This window comes from Ascaphus truei, chromosome 5 (assembly GCF_040206685.1).
Source record: "Ascaphus truei isolate aAscTru1 chromosome 5, aAscTru1.hap1, whole genome shotgun sequence".
NCBI classification, from domain to species: Eukaryota; Metazoa; Chordata; class Amphibia; order Anura; family Ascaphidae; genus Ascaphus; species Ascaphus truei.
This window is the reverse complement of record NC_134487.1, coordinates 272766322-272787119: the sequence shown is the minus strand read 5'-3', so window position 1 is coordinate 272787119 and position 20798 is coordinate 272766322. Positions and strand designations below refer to the sequence as shown.

At 37.9% G+C, this 20798-nt stretch overlaps 1 protein-coding gene across 2 annotated transcripts in view; it reads right to left on the bottom strand.

Moving 5' to 3' along the window:
* Window positions 1-8378, bottom strand: part of CDX1 (caudal type homeobox 1) — a 76698-nt gene extending 68320 nt beyond the window's left edge. Inside the window, exons 1-2 of one of the 2 annotated variants that reach the window (XM_075602070.1) lie at window positions 7711-8378; window positions 2535-2567 (exon numbers count right to left, since the gene is read on the bottom strand). In XM_075602070.1, the coding sequence (XP_075458185.1) occupies window positions 2535-2567; window positions 7711-8149 (472 nt within the window). In that variant the 5' untranslated portion in view covers window positions 8150-8378. The remainder of the gene's footprint in view (window positions 1-2534; window positions 2568-7710) is intronic. The other variant, XM_075602071.1, reaches the window with a different exon arrangement.
* Between the last annotated feature and the right edge of the window lie 12420 nt (window positions 8379-20798).

The following is a 20798-nucleotide window of genomic DNA, read 5'->3' as shown; positions in this document are numbered from 1 at the left end:
CCCATTGATTTCCATGGGATTCTTCGGATAAATCTGCTTCTGTTTTGCACCCGGGGGTGCAACTTTGATAAACAGACCCCCTATTTCTCTGCTAACTCCAACACAGGGCCTTATTTTCTAAACCGTAACGATTCTATAAGAAATGAGAATACTCTAGTATTCACTAAACTGCTTTGACTTATTTAGTGAATCAAGGGGACTTGGCTGTTTTAATTCTGTTTTACCCAAAGAAGGTGTTTTTCCATGTTCCACATAAATCACATTACTTTCTCATGCGCGGCGATACGTTTTGTATATATTTTTTTGTGTCTGAGCAGTAGAAACATCCTGAATTTAAAATGTAAGAATGGAGTTTGAGATCAAAGCCTTTCCTCTCTGTGTCTCTCCGCCTCCGAACAGGTTTCAACAAAGCCCGAGAACAATTGGATGTTTTAATGTCCCTGTATCTCTCCTCCTCCTTCCTGCACAAGGGACACGCAGAGGTATCTCTGCACCTGATTAACATCAGAAAAAGGGACAACTTGTAACATTTAGATTTCTCCAAAGGGAGCCACTTTGAGATGCTGCCGTTAACCCCTTCCCCGGTGACCGTCATAGATATGGCACACTGCTGACGCGTCATTAAATAATGATAATGATGTGACGTGGACGGCACATTTTTCTGCAGGGCCTTGGTGCTTTGTGAACGGTGTTGGCAGTTGGGACATACACGAAGCTTGTACAACTCCTGGGTTGGACATCCCAGATTATTGGGATGTTCCTGCCTGTACAATGGTGCCTGGGAGGGAGGGGGTTAACCCACTCTCCTCTTTCAAGTTCTGTCCATGCATCCCTTTGAACTGCAATTTGGAAAAACGCGCTTATTTGGGTTTTCATGTGGAGCCACTTCCACTTTCTTAAAAGCAAACAAATTCCACCTCTACCTCGTCCTTAATCTTCGCCCCACAATGCTTACGGGGGACTCAATGAGATTCCCCATGGGGGGACAGAGAAAGAAAAATAGGCAGGACAAATATCCACCCTCTGCTATACAACGTCATCAGATACAGTACATGCATATCCAACTTTTGGAAGGTGCTATTTAAACTAAAATGTGTTTAAATGAACAGCACTCAAGGGTTAGTTTTACCTTAAAGCCGCACTTCCAAGGACACTTGTTTTTTATTTATTCATTTAAAAAAAAAAATAGGTTTGAAGCAGAGGGTCTCTGGAGCTGACCTTAGCTCTGCGGACCCTCTGCTTCCCAAGATACTGACCTCGGAAGCGGGCGCTAGAAAGCAGCTGGGCTTGTTTGGGCTAACATAATGACAGCTTTAAATGTCTATTGACGTCACGTGGGCCAATAGGAAGCCGTGATGTCATCCATTGCGGCTTTCTATTTGCCATGTGACCCGGGAGCTCTGCATGGAGATACCGGCAGCAGCTATGGAGGTGTGTATCTCTGTTAGCAGGGGGTCCCCGGAGCTGAAATATATGCGGTTCAGCTCCTGAGGCTCCTTGCTTCAAACCTGTTTTTTGAAGAAGAAAAAAAAAAGGAGAAAGGGTTATCAGGAGTGCTGCTTTAAACTAATGTAGCCCCCAATAATGCTCCTCAAAATAACATAATAGTAAACCACCTCCTTAGAGCAGAGGTTCTCAACTCTAGACCTCAAGATCCCCCAACAGGTCAGGTTTTCAGGATATCCCAGCTTCGGCACAGGTGGCTCAATCTGTCCCTGCTTGACAACAGGTGGCTCAATCAGTCCCTGCTTCAGCACCGGTGACTCAATCAGTGGCTCAGACTGAGCCACCTGTGCTGAAGCTGGGATATCCTAAAAGCCTGACCTGTTGAGGGGGGGAGGGGTTCTTGAGGACTGGAGTTGAGAACCCCTGCTAAAGAGCAACCCTGCCTTGGAAATTACACACATGTAACCCTAGTTTGCAGCCGATGCACTCAAGAGCGCAAAGTATTCTACAGCACTGGCGCTCCGGTGCTGGCAGGAACGTACAGTACTGAAGATATTCACATGGCATTATCAATATCACTGAATATATAATGTACAATTATCCACTGTGCATAAATAAAAACACTAGAAAGGGGGCCCATGATAATACATTACATTTTGTTGCGTGTCAGCATTTCTGTGTTATTAACGAACACCGTCCTTCGCAAAAGGTGTCGTCTGTATAAAGGCTTCATACATGACGCCAAATTTGTTGTTTTAAATGATTTTTGACGAAGCGTATCATGTTGATGGATACAATTTAAATGAAAGCATCATGGTGTATTTTGGGATTTATAACTTGGATTAGCGACTACAAATGATGAGTGTAATATTATTTATAACAGCTACACAGTGAAAATAAGTCATTTTGTGATCCTATACAATAAAATATCCGTGCTGCATCAAATAAATGTGTGGCTGATACATAGCAACTTAATTCTGCGCTAACACAATTAACAGATATTTTTAGGGTTTACACCAAGTTGGGTGATTTTGACGCACTTTGTCCTTTTTTTTGGCGCACAGAAACATTATTTTTTGTGTACATACCATTCACATCTGTACGCCAAGCGCAGTCCATTTCTGTACGGCAAAAAAAAAGAGAAACATTTTTTTTACGCTGTTGCTGCAGATGGAGAAATTTCAGGTTAGTACACAGGCGCACACAGGCACCCACAAGCGCACACAAGCACCCGCAGGCGGAGCACACAGGCACCCACAGGTGCACACAAGCAGCCACAGGCGGCGCACACAGAGCACGCAGGCGCACACAAGCACCCACAGGCGCACACAGGAGCACACAAGCACTCACAGGCATCCACAAGCGCAATTGAAACCGAGTGTTCAGTGCTCAAATTTTGCACCAGAAAATCGTTTGTGATGCTTAGTACAGCACATCGGCCTTACAGGGTCAACATTTAGTGGAGATCTTGGCGCATATATACAGGTGTACAATGTTTTGTGGCAAATTCTCCAGTATGATAATAAACAACAAAAATACAATTGACACATTACAATTGTTACAAAACGTTGTACTTATGGCTATAGGGGTCATTCATCAAAAGCTCCGTCTGGGAAAAAAAAACCCCTTTGCTATATATAAATCTGCTATTTTGTTGCTGGCTTTGATAGATAGACCCACTGATCCAATCTGGCCTTAGTACGTAGACACTCAATTGCTTTTAATTGGATTACTTTTATTTGATAAATATACTACTGGGAACCCCCCCTGTTTTTCAACTAGGAGGTTTTAGTCAATAGACCCTGAAGCAGCCAACTCCAGTCCTCAAGGGCCACCAACTGGTCAGGTTCTCAGGATATCCCTGCTTCAGCACAGATGGTTCAGTCGAAGACTGAGCCACCTGTGCTGAAGCAGGGATATCCTGAAAACCTGACCTGTTGGTGGCCCTTGAGAACTGGAGTCGGCCCTCCCCTGCTCCAAATTTATTAGGTGGTGGTATAAGCCACAGGGCACCGTATAAAACGCTCATCCGAACGGGCTGTGAGGTAACTTACACCTTAGCCAAGCTTAATAAGCACAGGACAACAATCCACACGGTTTGAATAACAAATGACAACAAACATTAGCGAGCAGGGTCCTGAACAATTAAAGGATTTAACAATTTGATGTAAAACACCTTTTTTTTTTAGGATTCATGCGGAACATCAATAAAGTTTTCTGCAGCTAAGCCGGCCATTTCCTCGCTGGACTATGTCCTCCGAGCATTTTAAAGTAAATGAAACCTTTCTTAAACCCTGATGCCGTATTAATAATGCAGCCTCATCTGGGACCAAATGTAAAAATGACATAGAAGGGAAACCAGTGAGCCATTTTTGTGTCGGTTTCATAGGTTTTTAATCCGCTTTGAAAACTAGAACTAAAACTGAAAAGCTGCAAGCACAATACAAAAAAGTCAGAGAATAAGTAGAAAATACAACTTTAGGGTCTGTTAGAGGCTCTTGTGTAATTGGGGGGAATGTGCAGCACGGATTCAAATGTTGCAGTGATTAGAGAGGAGCTATAAAACATTTCTTAGAAAAGCATGACCGCCATTTTAAAAATCACTGTAAAAAAAATTCTAATAATAATTCCAATTAATATTTTTCCAGTACCAAAAACTACTGCAGCTTTTGAAAAGGATGCATGTTTGGGATGAAAGTAAATTTGCAAAAAGGAAAAAAAGAATAGAATTAGTTAAATTGCACCATTAAATGCAAACACAAACATAGCAATTTAACCATGGCAATACCTTGGAAACAATCAACAAAATAAATATTTGAAACAGCCATTAAATATACAGTTCTTGTACTGTTGCAAATTCGGTTTACTCCCCTCCCCCATTTGTTAGCAACATAAATGTCACATTTTATTCCAAGTATTTTATTTTCCGCAACTCTTCAACATTATTTAGTAGGGGGGAGGGGAGAAACCAGATCATAAATGACCGCAAAACGGTCAATCTTTTTTTTACAGACCCCTGAAAATCAGTAAATAATAATTATGTACCTGACCTAATAAAGAGACACATATCCTACATCTCAAATATTGTTCTTATGACTATAGATATAGAAGTCATTTAGAAAAGGCTCCCGGCCACAAAATAAAATCTTTTTTTTTAATAAAACCAGTGCTGTTTTTGACTAAAAATACCTTACTGCTTCAATATTGCCTTAGCACCTAGACCCTCAGTTGCTTTTAATTAATTATATTTTATTTGATAAACACAATGCTAGTTCTGCAACAAGAAGAAGTAAATAGACCCTAGAGGTCCACCCTAGTAGTGGCAAGCCACCAGGCACCTTATAAACCAGGACACTTCAGCTGCCGGCCAAAGGCAGCCCGGGAAGAGCCCTGGTATGACCCTTACACTCTCGGATCCTGCTAATGTCATAATAAGTGCCGTTTTTGACACGGAAACTCACTTTTAAGTTAGGGTAATGTAAATATATATGGTACGGATGTTCTAAATGCTTGCAACATGTTGAAATGTGGTCATTGTGAAGTATTCTAAATGATATTACAATAAACTCGCGGCCCTTTTACGCCTAAATGTTTTCTGATCTGGGCCCCCGTTGGAGAACTTGTTGAAGAGCCCCGTTATAAACCATTCTGTGTGTGAATAGGCTGTGAGGCGCTTTACGTCTTAATCAACACACCGGCCAACAATCCCCAAGGTTGGAATAACAAATGACAATAAAAATGAGGATGTAAGAATAACCGCCGAGGCAGATAGCAGAATTGCTGATGTACAGATCCAGCAGGTGAATGGAGAAGATCTCACACTCTATGGGGAACAGGGATGTAATTGGCCATTGAATACACTCATTGCTGTAGTGAAGACGGCCTGGAGAACCGTAGACCTTTCTGTTGCCAACACAACTCCCAATAAAAGATCTGTAAATGTGTGTGAGTGTGTTGTTTAGCAGGGGGGTGTTAGGTATAATTTGTGCTCCCATGTAATGATAATATTGAGATGGGGAGGATATGTTTGGAGAAGGCATTACACGATCGTCCCAACCATAAACTCTAGTCTTCCTAATTACCTTCTCTTCTGGAGTTTCAGACAACCTGAAAATAACTTTCTTCATTCACGTTTCTATAGAAAACTATTATTTTTTTTTTTAACCTATCCAGTCTTTGAATGTCAGTGTCACAAATTCTTTAAGGTCCTTGTGGTACTCTAGGGGTTATGTTATTTTTTAATTTATTTAACCGAGCATTAACAATAACAAAAAACTGAGGAACCAACTGAAGTTTTACTGCAGATTTTCGAGCTTCAGAAACTTGTCCGGTCACCTAATAATTGCTCTTCAGTTACAGCAGTAAGCAGCTCTCGGCTGCAAAATGGGGATGAAAATAATGCACTCGTTCACCCAATATGTACTCTCCCCTACATACCAACATGATATTATGTAGCTGCCGAAGGTTCACTGAAATTGTTAAATCTTGCCACGGAGAGGAAGAAAGTTGCTGTCTAAAGAGACATTTTTGCACCGTTTATCGCAGATCAGGTGAAGTATTTTTGCCAGCCGGCAAGAAAAGGCAAAGTATTTATCAACGAAATGAAAAAATCCCATCATGGTTGTGAATTTTTCATGGTAAAGCCTACGCTTTTTCATCCAAGGTAAATAATAGCATCATTTCATTTTGAAACTCTTTGCGGGGAGATATTTTGTTCCAAATGACCTGTGCGGGTCGGCTTACGTTATAGGAGGGAGGAGCTAGCGACACATACATATTATAATGGGGCGCATCAAATTGTGAGGCCCCGTGTGCCACCTTTCCACCTTATATTAGAGTTTAAAAAAAATCCATCAGGTGTGAGGTGGCATACAGACCATGTCAAATCTGAAAAACACTTTCTTACATTTGATGCAAACCCAATCAAAAAAAAAAATATTCCGTTGATACACGAAGTCCATTCTTGCTCCATCTGTGAACCCTATTTTGGTACCGTGTCTATTTGTAAAGTAATAAAATAATGTGTGTGTGTGTGTGTTTATATATATATATATATATATATATATATATATATATATATATATATATATATATATATATATATATAAAAAATTTGTACTCACAAAAAAAGGCTGTGGGTGCCGTAAGCATTGCAAAGAAAAGTATTGCTGGCCTATCTGGCAGAAGAGTTCAATCATATATATTTCAACCACACAATGCAGAAAGGGGCTAATCATGTATCTTTTCTTTGTGTGGCTACAGTAACCTTAATAAGTGACACTTATTTGTGTGTGTAGAGTATTGTTCTAGTGACCAAAATAAAGTTGAATTATCACAATTAATCCTTTTTTTGTTCATCAACAAATCACCTTAGTAATGATCAGTTCCAACTTTTTACACTAGCTGCTCTACGTCATTCTATTTTCTATATTAAAATAAATAAAATATTTTAGATTTGTAATTGTTAGCTGTTGCCATTTACGCTGTGTGTTCTGTAGGGTAAATGGTAAAGACATTCTAAAAAATCCAAATCAGAAAGGCAGCAAATAACACAGCGGAACATACAAGCAGCTTATTAAATGATAACATAGATTTCCTCTGAACAGGACATTCCCTGCCAGTATTAAAACACATTCAATTGATCACAATACTAATGATCTGTTAGAATAATGAAGAGATCAATATATAGAGATCCAGATCAATATATATTTTCAAAATTACAACTCCAGAACTTGTGTGTGTATGTATGTATGTATGTATGTGTGTGTGTGTGTGTGTGTGTGTGTGTGTGTGTGTGTGTGTGTGTGTTTGTGTGTATATATATATATATATATATATATATATATATATATATATATTATATATATATATATATATATATATATATATATATATATATATATATATATATATATATATATATATACATATATATACATATATATATACACTTAATTGAAATAGATTGTAGACATATCCTTTACACATACTTGAAATAAGATTTTTTTTACTGTATATGCATGTATATGTTAACTGCTGTGCACACGTAAATTAAATAATGCTATTCAATTAGAAACTAATATATCAGCATACATGTATCCCTTATATATCAACATACATATATCCATTATCCAGTATATGTGTGTGTATGTATGTATGTATGTATATTACAATACAGTACATATTTTATTCACTCTGAACACAATTAGACGTTTCCAGTTCCGCTTTCCCCCCTCCCTTGTCCTGCAGGAGTTATTTACTTACCACTGCTTGTGTTGGTACTAGTGGGGACCCCACTGCGCCTCATCCACTCATAGGGGTTGCGCCTTTGCGCATTTGGGGAGAGGGGGGGTACCGAGTTGCTCATGGCAGGAGGCAGAAGTCCAGAGCCTGGTGGCTGAACAGGGTTAAAATCAGTGGGGCTGAATCCAATCTGACCCGGGTTAGCAGTAGACACGGCTGCAGGTCCTGGTCCATAGGAGTGCCATTCTTCTCTGCTGGGAGCGTAGGGAGAACTCCATGTGCCTCCAGGCTGCCCATGGTGCGGATCACTGTTAATCCCAGGGACATGATGGTAACTGGCAAATTCTGAATACTGAGGGGGTGCCGGCACATAATTCTGGGGGTTCAGATTCAGGCCAGGGTGCCTAACAGGATTCGGGTACATGTTGTTGTCCTTATCCAAAAGATAACCCACATACATCTTTCCCACGAAGTCCTGTGCACATAATGTGCCTGACCAGCTGTCTCCTGTGCCTCAGGCTTGTCCTGGGGTTTCCTTCAACTCTGCTCCACTTCTTCCTGGTTAACTGTTCTCTTCACCTTCTTTGGCAGCTCTCTAGCAATCACTTTGGGAGGCACCTCCCTGTCCAAAGCCTTTTATTGGGCCACCAGGGCGACGATTTGCATTGAAAGCCAGCTTTGCATTTCAAAGAGACACTCAAGTGCAAGAATCAAAGTGGAAGCCACTAGGTGAATTCAAATGGTACAAATTGCTCAACAGATAATATTGCCCTGGTGTATGTGAGTGTGTGTGTCTCCAGTGACAAAAAAAGGCATCCAAGGGACAATGCTACAAACTCAATTAACAAACCAAAGCAATCGGAATTCAGGCGAAACCCTAAAGGTTTTAGTATGTTAAAGTTAAAAACCCTCTGGAGTTCACCACACTACTTTCTAAAGAGAGGAACAGGTGTATGCAGCTCTAAAGCCACCAGCACGATAAACTGTTAAGGAAGTTGCTAATCTTTTATAGCAGCATTATAAATAATATATGATATTAAAAAGTTTTTTTTGTGAAGTATTTTTGCTGATTTCCTACAGGACGGTTTATGCCCTTTATTTATCTTTCTCATATTCACATGATCTATGAACAATTTATGCTTGATTTTGTAATCTTACTAGCTGCTGGCTGTGTGCTCATTCATTTACAATAAAAGATAATACCTTAATGACTAAGATGCAATATATAGTATTACTTAAAGACATGGATATATTGTAAAATAGACTTTCTGCATGTGTGCTATGCAGCTTAAAATATAGCAGAATCCTTTTACAAATGGTATCAGGAGACATTTTCAACTTTTCTAACTTTATTTACTTTAAGAATATGCTCTGCTATAATTAAGGAATAGTACCCCCGTATTTTTTTTTTAAATACCACTAATACTGAAGAGGTTCACAATATCAATTCAAAGGTAAACATTAAATACATATATTCAAACAATGTCCTTTATTACAGTCTCGCTGCTGCAAAGCTGATACAATATTTGTGTATCTGTTTACCAAAGGAAAAAATGGCGTCAGTTGGACTTTTATGTATAAATCTTGTGTTGTTTTGAGCTGAAGTTTGTACAAATAATTTAAATAGCCCCCAAAGTTCCATAGATCCTATAATCTTAACCATGAAGTGGGGTAAAGACCCAACATGATTTAATAAAAGTGCTTGTGGGGGTGTAAATGCCAAATGGGAAGCTGAGAGGGGAGTAGCATAAAAGTGCAATATGGGTAGTAGAGTCAGGGGCACTGCATTGGGTCAGGAGTGGCCAACTCCAGTGCTCAAGGGCCACCAACAGGTCAGGATTTCGTGAATCCATGCTTCAGCACAAGTGGCTAAATCAGTGGCTCAGTGACTGAACCACTGATTGAGCCACCTGTCCTAAAGCAGGGATATCCTGAAAACCTGACCTGTTGGTGGCCCTTGAGCATTGGAGTTGACCACTCCGGCATTAAGGGGTCACGATGCAAAATGGATCTCAGCCCCAAAGATTTCCCCACTAATCTCATTTTTGCTACATATAGGGTCGAGAAATACAAGGCGCTATGTATAAGCAAACAGATAATAAATGGTTCATATACAATATAGGTGCTCTGGTGTCATAATACCACATCTTGGGTTTGAACATGGTGTATTGTGCCTCACTCGCATTAGGAAAGGTATGCCATTATGGCCCATATATAATAAAGCCACATTCTGGGCGTGATATATACACACGAAGAACATTATGTTTTTGATGCACTGCGCCATTTTTGTTGCTTGCAGGCAGCTGCATCAAAGACAAGAAAACTATATATCAAGTGTTTTGCATTTGACCCAAATTGTTAGACAGAGCTACGTAGATCTGGCGGACATTTTTAATACTAGTTAAAGCAGAAAAAGAAACAGAGACTTTGATACATCCCACAATAGTTACTTTAATTCCTCTTATGGAAACATCTCACCTTATAAGTTGATCCACATGGTGTAGCAGAGCAAAGCAACATGATTAATTAAAGCTAAGAGCCGCAGAATGAAACTTCTACTCTATGCTACAACATTGCATCGATAGATCTTTTCACAATTTCAGCATCATCTAAATTGCTCGGTCTGACTAATGTTTTAAGTTTGACAAAGTTGTTTGAGAAAGTGGTATTGAGTAACTGTTGCTTTACAATAAATTATTACCATATACAAACATTTCATTGAAAATATGTCCCACAAAAAAAGTCATGGTCCCAATGGTAAAGAAGCACAATGAGACCTACCACTTCAGAGACCAGTCCATTAATAATAACCACAAGCTTTTTAGGTCTCCAGCAGCAATATGACACTGCATGGATCTGTTTATCACTAGATGCAAGTGTAGCCAATATTTTTCCAGCCGTGGCGTGCCCCCTTCTCACGCGTGGCTGATTTGAAACAATGGTCCCTTCTCCCGCTGGTGGATGTTCCATTGGCAACAGATACTTTTGTGGCACAATAGGTGTTCACCACATTGAGCTCATTAGTTTTTAGGATGCCAGAAGCATGGGACAGCACATGGCTGGTTATAAGCTATGATCGCCCTATTTGGTTGACTGACGATAGCCAAACTCATAGAGTGTCTAAAGATTGATAGAAGATTGAGAGCTATAGTAATAAAGCCTTTCTGTAACCGGACTGACAAATAGCCTTTTTAAAGAAAAAACAAGAGGAGGTCACTGAATTAGAGTACAAAATCTATGAATAAGATTTGCTGTATTGAGTGATACATTTAATAGTTACAAGATAAACAGCAAACACAATTCGGTCAAAATATGATTGTACTGTGCATAGACAAAATGGCCGATGGCGCGGTCCCTGAAGGATAGAACTTTGCCCTGATGACAGTGTTAGTCATTTTGTCTATGCACATTACCATCTTATTGTGAACAAATTGTGTTTGCTGTTCTTCTTCCAATTGTGGAATAGCTGTTTGTTTGGAAAACAAAAAGTGAAGGTGTATGTAATAAAACATTTTTACACACTATGGGAGTCATTGTCCAAGTCTCCTAGCTTCAAAAGTGGGACAAAAAAACCTATAAACTTGTTATCAAGGAACATAATATCAATAGAATTGTTATCTTCAATAATGATTGTGCATTATTTTTGGACTGATTTTGCCCCAGCTTTGTAGTTAGGGAACCTTAATAAATTACCCCCATTAGGCCATACTTACTAAACCAGAAGACACCATAAGCTGTCATAAGACAAGTGAATAGGCTGTAAAATATCTTCACGAAAATATGGCCCATTATGTCTAAATCTAGTAACATTTCTGGAAGACGTATTCGGGACAGGTTAATGTTTATGTTGGAGACATGCAGTCTGTTGTTCACGAACTGCTTGTGCCTTTCTGCAGACATGTGCAAAAAGTGACTGTCCCCGCTAAGCTAGGCCTAGCGAAGGAAGGAGGCCCGACTTTCTTGCCATGAACTCCCCTGCCCTCCACCCACACCAGCAACCCTCTTCACTCAACAACACATGGTTTAACCCCTATCCTCTCCACCTCCTCCTCCCCAACCCGCCTCCACTTCACAACTTCCGGCCCCAGATGTCAAGGCTGTAGTCCTGGGCTACAGGACACCTGTCACGCGGACCTGGCTTTATTTATGCCAGCTGCATGGTATTGTAACACAGTGGTGTACAATTCCCTGTCCAAGGAGTGCTGAAGGGATCATTTATTAAAGTCCCCTAGCTGCCAAACTGGTGCGAAAATACAGCATTCAATGTATCGAAGAAAAAATCCACTCTTTCCTCTCATTTGTATTTTGTTCATTGATAATTCTGTTGCTCTTGTTGCAGCACAACTAGAGCAGTAGTCAGTGATGGTCGATTTTGTGTTTTTTGGGGGGGTTGGGGTGGGGATTGGTTGTTTTGTTTTATTTTATCTGAACCACAAGGTTCTCTCTGAGCTGACCTGTGGTTCCCTGACCTCCCTTCCGGGTCCTGAGTTCTAACTGGCTTTGCCCAGTGGAAACAATGCGGCCTCGGAGTCAACTCACTCCGGCGCCCAAGAGAAAGCTGCAAAGTCATCCTGAGATGACGTTGTAAATTTCTATTGGTGACCTTGCCGTTACACACTGACACAAAACTTAAATATCTCAGAAACCACGGTGGTTAGGGGTCTATGGTTCCAGGGGACCTGTTCATGTACCATGGGGGAGGGAGGAGGGAGAAGGAAGACTGCTGCTTCAAACACTTTGAGAAATAACCCCCATTATGTGTATGCGATCTCTGTGCATTCTCATGTCACTTCAATCCCTACTCATTCTGTGACTTTGGTTCGTCAAGGGTTGAAAATCACAGCCATAGACCATTAGCAAGTAGATTGTAAGCTCTCCGGGGCAGGGATTTCCAATTGTCTGATCTTATTCGTTGCACTTATTGTACTATAATTCCCTGTACTGTATTGTCTCTCTTGTAAAGCGCTAAGTACAGCTGTGGGCGCTATATAAATAAAGATATACATAGCTTGTATAAACACTACCCATAAACATGAATGTAATCCAAGTTATGTGTTTTGATTAATACTGTTACAGAAATATACAAATTAAAAAGAGTTACATGAAGCAACTGATAAAAACTTAGATGTCAAAGGCGTCTGTTTATCCAAGTCTCTAAGGTGCAAATTGGGTGTAAACTGGTGCAGAAAAGGGCACCAAATTAATGAATTAAAATCTCATTTGATCACTTGTGTTTTTTTTCTCATTTGATACTTTTGGTGCAAATCTGGTACCCTTTGTTTTGCAGCAGAAAGGGATTGATAAGTAGGCTCCAAAGTCTCTCGGCTCCAAAACTGGGCCAAAAGAAACAACACCGGATTTATGGAGATTTAATATCATTATAGGCCATGAGAATTGTACCTCTGATAAATCTGGTGCGGTTTTTTTTCTGCCTTGATAAATAACCCAATAATGTTACAAATCTTACTCCATAACATCTTTTTTATTATTAGAATTCACAATTTTTCAGAAATTAGTTTACTGAAACAGATCCATAAAGGAAAGCCATGAATCTTTATTAGTGGTTTTCAGGTGTATACACAATTGAGCACAAAGACTTGTTTGCTTTATTGGGGATTCCCCAAAGTTTCTGTAAACCCATTAAACAAGGAAATTCAGGGATTTTTTCCCCCTATAAATAGGTTTTGTTTGCTTCACATGATACATACATTATACAACATGAATATAAAAATAATGGACGTTTTGACCAACAGAATACTTTAGGTATCCTGGATATGGATAAACATACAATACCGTTCGCACGGGAATCAGCAGACAGCACTCAGGTTTGTGAAAAATAAACATATATTGTAGAAAAAATGACACAAATCACCAACGTTTCGGACCCACAAACGGGCCCATTTGTGTGTCCGAAACCTGGGTGATTTGTGTCATTTTTTCTACAATATATGTTTATTTTTCACAAACCTGAGTGCTGTCTGCTGATTCCCGTGCGAATGGTATTGTATGTTTATCTACTTATTATGGGACATGCACCTACCTAAATGAGCTATATTGGACTGCCGGCTGTTCATCTTTCTGAATATGGATAAAATATGTCAAGTTCTGGTTTAGTACATTTCACATATACCGAATGTATATATATTTACACTGAACATGATGTAACGATGTAATCTGGTGTACTACATAATTAAAAACTAGTGTAATACATATTGATAGGCAGAAATGCCATTTGAAATAATATTTCCCTGTGAAATTTTTGCCGCAAAAAAAACGCTTGCGACAGTGCGTGGGATCTAAGATCTTTTGTAAACTGGGTACATTGGTTGTTTTAAGCAATTGAAGCTGAAGAAGAAAAGGTGGGAAGTGGTTGTTTTCTGAAATAGACGTAAACCCCTGAATTTACAATTTAAATGTTTGCAAGGGCAAGGTTTATTTTTGAAAAGGATAAACAATCTACATTTCAGAATGAAAACACTGATGTTTCAGCCTATTTACAGCAATACATAATAATAATAATGTTCTTACATGATGCTGTACATAGAATGTTGGCAACAATTCCTGCCCCACAGAGCTTACAATCTAATTTTGAATGCACAATTGACAACTCTATTAACAGAGGTGTTTAACCACTTAAGTATTGGGTTAGCCACTCACACATATGTTTCTATTAATTATAAACCTTCTGGCTCCAAAAAACGGTGCAATAAAAATAAGATTTCTCCCTATAATAAATCTGGTGCAGCTCAGCCCCTCCACTCCTTCCCCCCCCCACCCCAGATTTGCAGCCAGGAGACCTTGATGAAAAGTAAATGTAGTTTGATTTTTCTTTTACCAACAAAAAATAATCCTCTAGAGCATTAAATAAAGAAACCCCCGGCTTTGAGAACATGATAGCACTAAACTGGTTTATAGGTTAGATAGAGCTCTTTATTTTATTAAGGGAAATGATTAGATTGGGTCTTGATCCTCTTTAGTGTGGAGGGGGGGAGAGATCTCAGCTTGTGATTTGGGATTTCTGAAAGGGTAGCTGGTTGGGACCTGCCACGTGCCAGGCGCCCCCTTGAACATCTTGTTTTCTTTCTTCCTTCCCCCTTCATTCTGTTATTCATCCGAACCATCCCACCCACCCCCATCCCTTCTATTCCACCTTCAGAGACGGCCAGTCTCCTCTGTATCTGAGTCCTGCTCCTGAGACAAAGAGGCTCAACCCTTATTCCTTGAGGACATCCTTTCATCCTCCAGTTCCACCTCACACCTCAGCCCTGGGACCAGCTCCTCTGCTATTGTTCCAAGGTTGGCAGGAACTGAATGAGCCCAACACAAAGAATCAACAGCTTCTCCTCAAATCATAAAATGCAAAAACACAAGGCTTTTCCCCCCAACGACAGGGCTTTCTCTTCCTTAGCATTCAGTGTTATTTATTTGTTTTACAATTGCATCACTTTTAAAGAAAATCAAATGTATTTCATTCTATTTTAAACCCCCCTACATTTTTGGCAGACGTACACCCATCCCTAATTTTATTATCAGATTTGGGGGGAGGGGCTGGGATTTTGTCTTGTTATTTGTTTGTATTTTTAATAGAGCCAACATTGAAATAAAATAACATGCATGTGTTTTTTTTTAATGTAAAACAGTTGATAATTGTTTAATTTTAACTATTATTATTACTATTTATTACACAGTTTGAACTCGTATAATATTGGATATTTTAAGTTAGTACATGATGCAGCTCATATTAAATATAGAATATATCCACCAAGACCAAGGGATTTAATATGTTTTTCACATGTACATTATAATACACGTAATTATAAAGTCGTTTTTTTTTTCTCTTCATTTTTTTTAAATATACATAAGTTATGTAACCAACCATAAAATGAATTCATAGCCTCATATGTTTTCCTTTGATAACCCCTATCAAAAATCCAGAGGCCCCATTGTGTCTCATTATACCTTGGTTGGAAGACAGCGGTGAGGAGGACTTTGAAATGTGCTCATAACCAAATAAAACTTCATGTAATCAGACAGATTCTGTTCCTTTTGTTATTTTGATGTATTTTTTTTAAATTATACAGAGCAACCTTAATATATTGAGCGAATTAATTTGTGTGTGGGTGTGTGTGTATGTATGTATATATATATATATTCATACATACATACATACACACCTTTCTTTCTCTCTTTCTTTTTCTCTTTCTTTCTGTGTGTGTCAACAGTGCAATGTTCACACACCACACACACACACACACACACACACACACACACACACACACACACACACACACACACACACACACACACACACACACACACACACACACATTTTAAGTTACATGGCTGGAAAAGGCAACAAGAAACCTCCACTGTGTAGCATATAGCACATATGTGAGTGCTTTCTCTGGCTTTGCATCTGATTCCCATGTTGTGCTTAAAAGCTGTGTTAACAATGAGCATTAGTTTATTGGGGTTCCATGTAAAATGGATTTCAGGCAAAAGATGACAAGGTGTGCTCATTTGCATGTCATTTTCCAGAATCCTTTGCTGCAGTGGGAGCACTGTATGCTAGGTGATAATGGTGAAAGGCAGGGTTGCAGACCTGTCTAAGACGTGAATGTGCTCACAAGTCAGCTTTTTATGTGATGTGTGTGTGTGTGTGTGTGTGTGTGTGTGTGTGTGTGTGTGTGTGTGTGTGTGTGTGTGTGTGTGTGTGTGTGTGTGTGTGTGTGTGTGTGTGTATGAAATGAAGAAAGAAAAATAACAGTGAAAATGAAAACACTGCACTGTCCACACAGAAAAAAAGAGAGAAAGAAAGGTGTGTATGTGTATGCATGCATACAGCATACATACATACATACATAAATACATACATACATACATACATACACCCACACACACACACTAAGGTTGCTCAATATAGTGAGGTTGCTCGGTATAATTAAAAAAAATGCATCTAAACAACAAAAGGAACAGAATCTGTCTGATTACCTGAAATTTTATTTGTGTATGTCTTTCAACCAAGGTATAATGAGACACAATGGGGCCTCTGGATTTTTGATAGGGGTTATCAAAGGAAAACACATGATGCTATGAATTCATTTTATGGTTGGTTACATAGCTTATTTATATTTTAAAAAATGAAGAGAAAAAAAGCGACTTTATAATTACGTTTTTAAATATTACCAATATAATAACACATGCAAATTGTAAATATAAAATTTTGTGGCCAATGGGGTTAATTCCAGTTTACTTCCAGGAACGTTAATGAACTTTACCATCAATAAATTGATGGGGTGTCTAAATAGCTTAGCTGTGCTGGAGAAACACTGACACACACATTTAAATGTGTATATCTCAAGTCTTACTTCTGAGATTCTAAACATCTTAAAAGACACAATACCTACTGCAACTAAAATAAAACTATGAGAAAGAACAGCTCTTTAAGGAAAAGAAGATCATACGGTGTAGGTGATTATTTCAGAAAATAATGTAACACTTGACTGTTTAATCCCCACAACACAATAGCTAACAAACCAGTCATAGCAATTACCAGGGGGTTTTAGGAGAACGTTAAAACGTAATGCTCTAAAGTGCAAAAGAAGCACATTTTTATCAGCTAATGGTATGGTCAAAGTACCAAAGTGTGAAATGCAGCAATTTAACCCTTCTGCTGCATTATGTGTCAGTGACAGAAACAGACTCACAGTTTAGCAGCCCGAGAAGAATGCGATTTATCCAAGTTGCATTTTGCAGCCAACAACTCAACCTATATTTCTATTGCAATTTGTACCACTTGTGAACACACTGGTATGTCTCTTGCAATGATATAAATGCATCTATTTACTACAACAACAAAAAATACACATGCTAAGGAGTATTTAAAATTATACTTATTTTGTTCATGTACTAGCACAACTACTTATAAATAGATTTTTTTTAAATTACTTTGGGATTTAGCTTTTTCTGGGTAAAATTGGTGCAAAGAAAGATTTTATTTAAAAAAAATGTATTTTTAATATAAGCTAATTGTATTTTTCTATCAGTGTCATGTGTGTGTTGCAGATCAAATGAAAAGTGTAGTTATCTCAGTACGATATCAATAATGTCATTAGACAACTTAGATTTCTCTTAATCATTCTTACCCAAGTAAATAAACCTTGGTCGGTACTTCTTAATATTGTATATGTATGAAGATCAAGATAAACAACAGTGGGATACAAGCTACAGATTATCTGAAAAGAGGAAAACATGTAACGATTGTTTGAATATAGTTGCTAAAGTATAAGGTATTTTAATGACATCTGGATATATATATATATATATATATATATATATATATATATATATATATATATATATATATATATATACTTTGTTTTTTCATTTAGTTACTCAACTTAGACTTTAGTAATTAGATAAAAAAAAAATATTTGAGGACATGTAATTTATAACTTCTCCTCTAAAGTAGTGTTGTAATTCTTCATTTTTATTGTATGCATGTAGATATCAGTTTTATTTAAGGATTTCAAGACTGATCTACCTATAGTTAGACTGGAAATAGCAGAAAATATAAAATATGCAGAAAATATAAATATGGTCAAACTTTTGTAAAAACTTTTGTAAGAAATTATATATATATATATATATATATATATATATATATACACATATATATATATATATATATATATATATATATATATATATGATTATTATAATAATATAATTATATAAGATAGCATTTGAATGGTGCTTTCTTTTTATGTAATCGATCTAAAGATAGTTATTTATTTTAAACAGGTTTCCAGAAGTTAATTAGGTGTTTATGTTGTAATTACTTCTAACAAACACATTATTTAAGGATAAATCGATGTATTTTATATTGTATTTACAAACAGGAATGCAAAATGAACTGCGGTTAAAATGTTGCAAGTCAGTATGTATTATATAAAGGGGCTAGGTCATTAACCGGGACCTTTAAAATGGAATTACCTTATTAATTAATTAACCTCATACACCCCTCCTTTGTGTTAAGAGATACACTAAAACAATGAATTCTTTGTGTTTTGTGAGCTGAGTACATATATCTCACAAGATATTATTTATGTTTATAGATTGAGTATAACTGCAATTAAAAAAATACACGAATTAGCAAAGACACCCTGTGGCAAAATATATCATATATATATTTTCTAATAATGTTGCAGAAAAGTAACATCAGGTTAAGTAGAGAGGAAAAATCAATTGAAAGCAATTGTTTTCCTTAAGTAAACGTAATCCTTTTATTTTTGTGCACCTGTATTGTATCTTGAAGCAGAAGTGACTGTATTGACTGGAAACAATTATAACACAATAGTTAACTCCTAAAACAATTAATCAATTTATTTAAGAATAAATCATTATCTTAATGTTACAAAATGTTTCAAATCACAATTTTCATATTTTTGCATCACACACACACACACACACACACACACACACACACACACACACACACACACACACACACACACACACACACACACACACACACTTACGTTTTATACATTCATGTAAATGCAGATATGACAATATTTATGCCCTTTTGCCTTTGTGTCTATTTATTAAACACATTTGCGGAAATATGTGAAATTTCATTATCTAAAGTGTCCTAACCTTTTCACAGCCAGAGAGGAAAATAATACCTGTATTGCAAATTGGTTAAATCCTGCATAGGTGTGTTTGATAACTAGAATAAAGGGAAACATGAGCAATTCTCTTTTTTGCTTACTTCAAACAATTACTTTTACTTGGTTTATTGACTCTCACGTGAATTGGTCAACTTTTTAATATACAGCCCCTCCAGAAGCCCTTCCTTTCCAAACTTAGTTAGCAATATATAAAATCCCAACGTGTTAATGGCAAAGAAGATTGATACATTGATATTAAAGGGGTTATAAGCTAATGATGGCAAAACTGCGGCAACAATGTGCAAACTAATTGCACCAGATCTATCAAAGGAAAAACTTAAATTTCTTTCCAATTAGTGTGTGTGTGTGTGTTTGTTTGTGTATGTATAATATATATATATATATATATATATATATATATATATATATATATATATATATATATATATATATGCATGTAGAGGTATCAGTACCGTGTTAGCCGAGCTTCAATAATCAAAAAATAAATAGATGATACCGTTCTGTGGCTAACGAAATGCTTTTATTTGTGCGAGCTTTCGAGATACACTGATCTCTTCTTCCGGCGATGTTACAATGAATGAAGCAAGGGTATACGTAAAAACAGCGTCTCTTGGAATGTTATCTGTGCTGGTCCTACCCCCGGTGTGAATGTGTTTTATGGCTAGAGGTGTCAAAAGGTTCCTGAAAGCAAGTGAAGAAAGAGTGTGTATGTGTATCAGTGTGAAAAAAAATGAATGGAGAGCCCACAGTATATACAGTGCTTTACAAAAGGTGTGTGTGGAGTGGGAGTGGATATAAATGGTGTGGGTGGGTGTGGAAATGTGAGAGTTTGTAGCACAACTAAAAGTGTGTGTGGATACCTTGTGGTCCCTATTGGTGTATAGGGATGGAAAAACAAGGAGTATTAGTATGTGTGAGAGACAGCTGTGTGTGCATACATATAGCACAGTATGTACAGACATGGCCTTTAGCGCTCATGGGAAGAGAGTTCACTTGTGTCAATAATGACTCATAAAATTTCGATCTCTGTTTAGGCCACTGCTAAGTGTCCCGAACAGTTGCATAAATTTGTATTCATGCAACCGTCTCTCTTTCGGTGTTTTAAGATTACCTTTGAGTATGGCAACCCTCAGATCGTTCATCTTATGGCCAGAGTCAGAGAAATGTTCGCCAACAGGACTGTCTCTTGTTCCGCGTGTGATGCTGTGGCGATGCAGGTTAATTCTCTTGTTTAGCCCCTGCCCTGTCTCACCTATGTAGTAGCAGCCCCCTGGGCATTTCATGCACATGATGAGGTACATGACATTGCTTGATGAACAGGTGAACCTTCCTCTGATTTTGTATTCCCGATTGCCGTGTGGTATTTGTATTGTGTCCGCTGAGTAGAGCATTGCGCAGGTTTTGCATCTTGGGTCC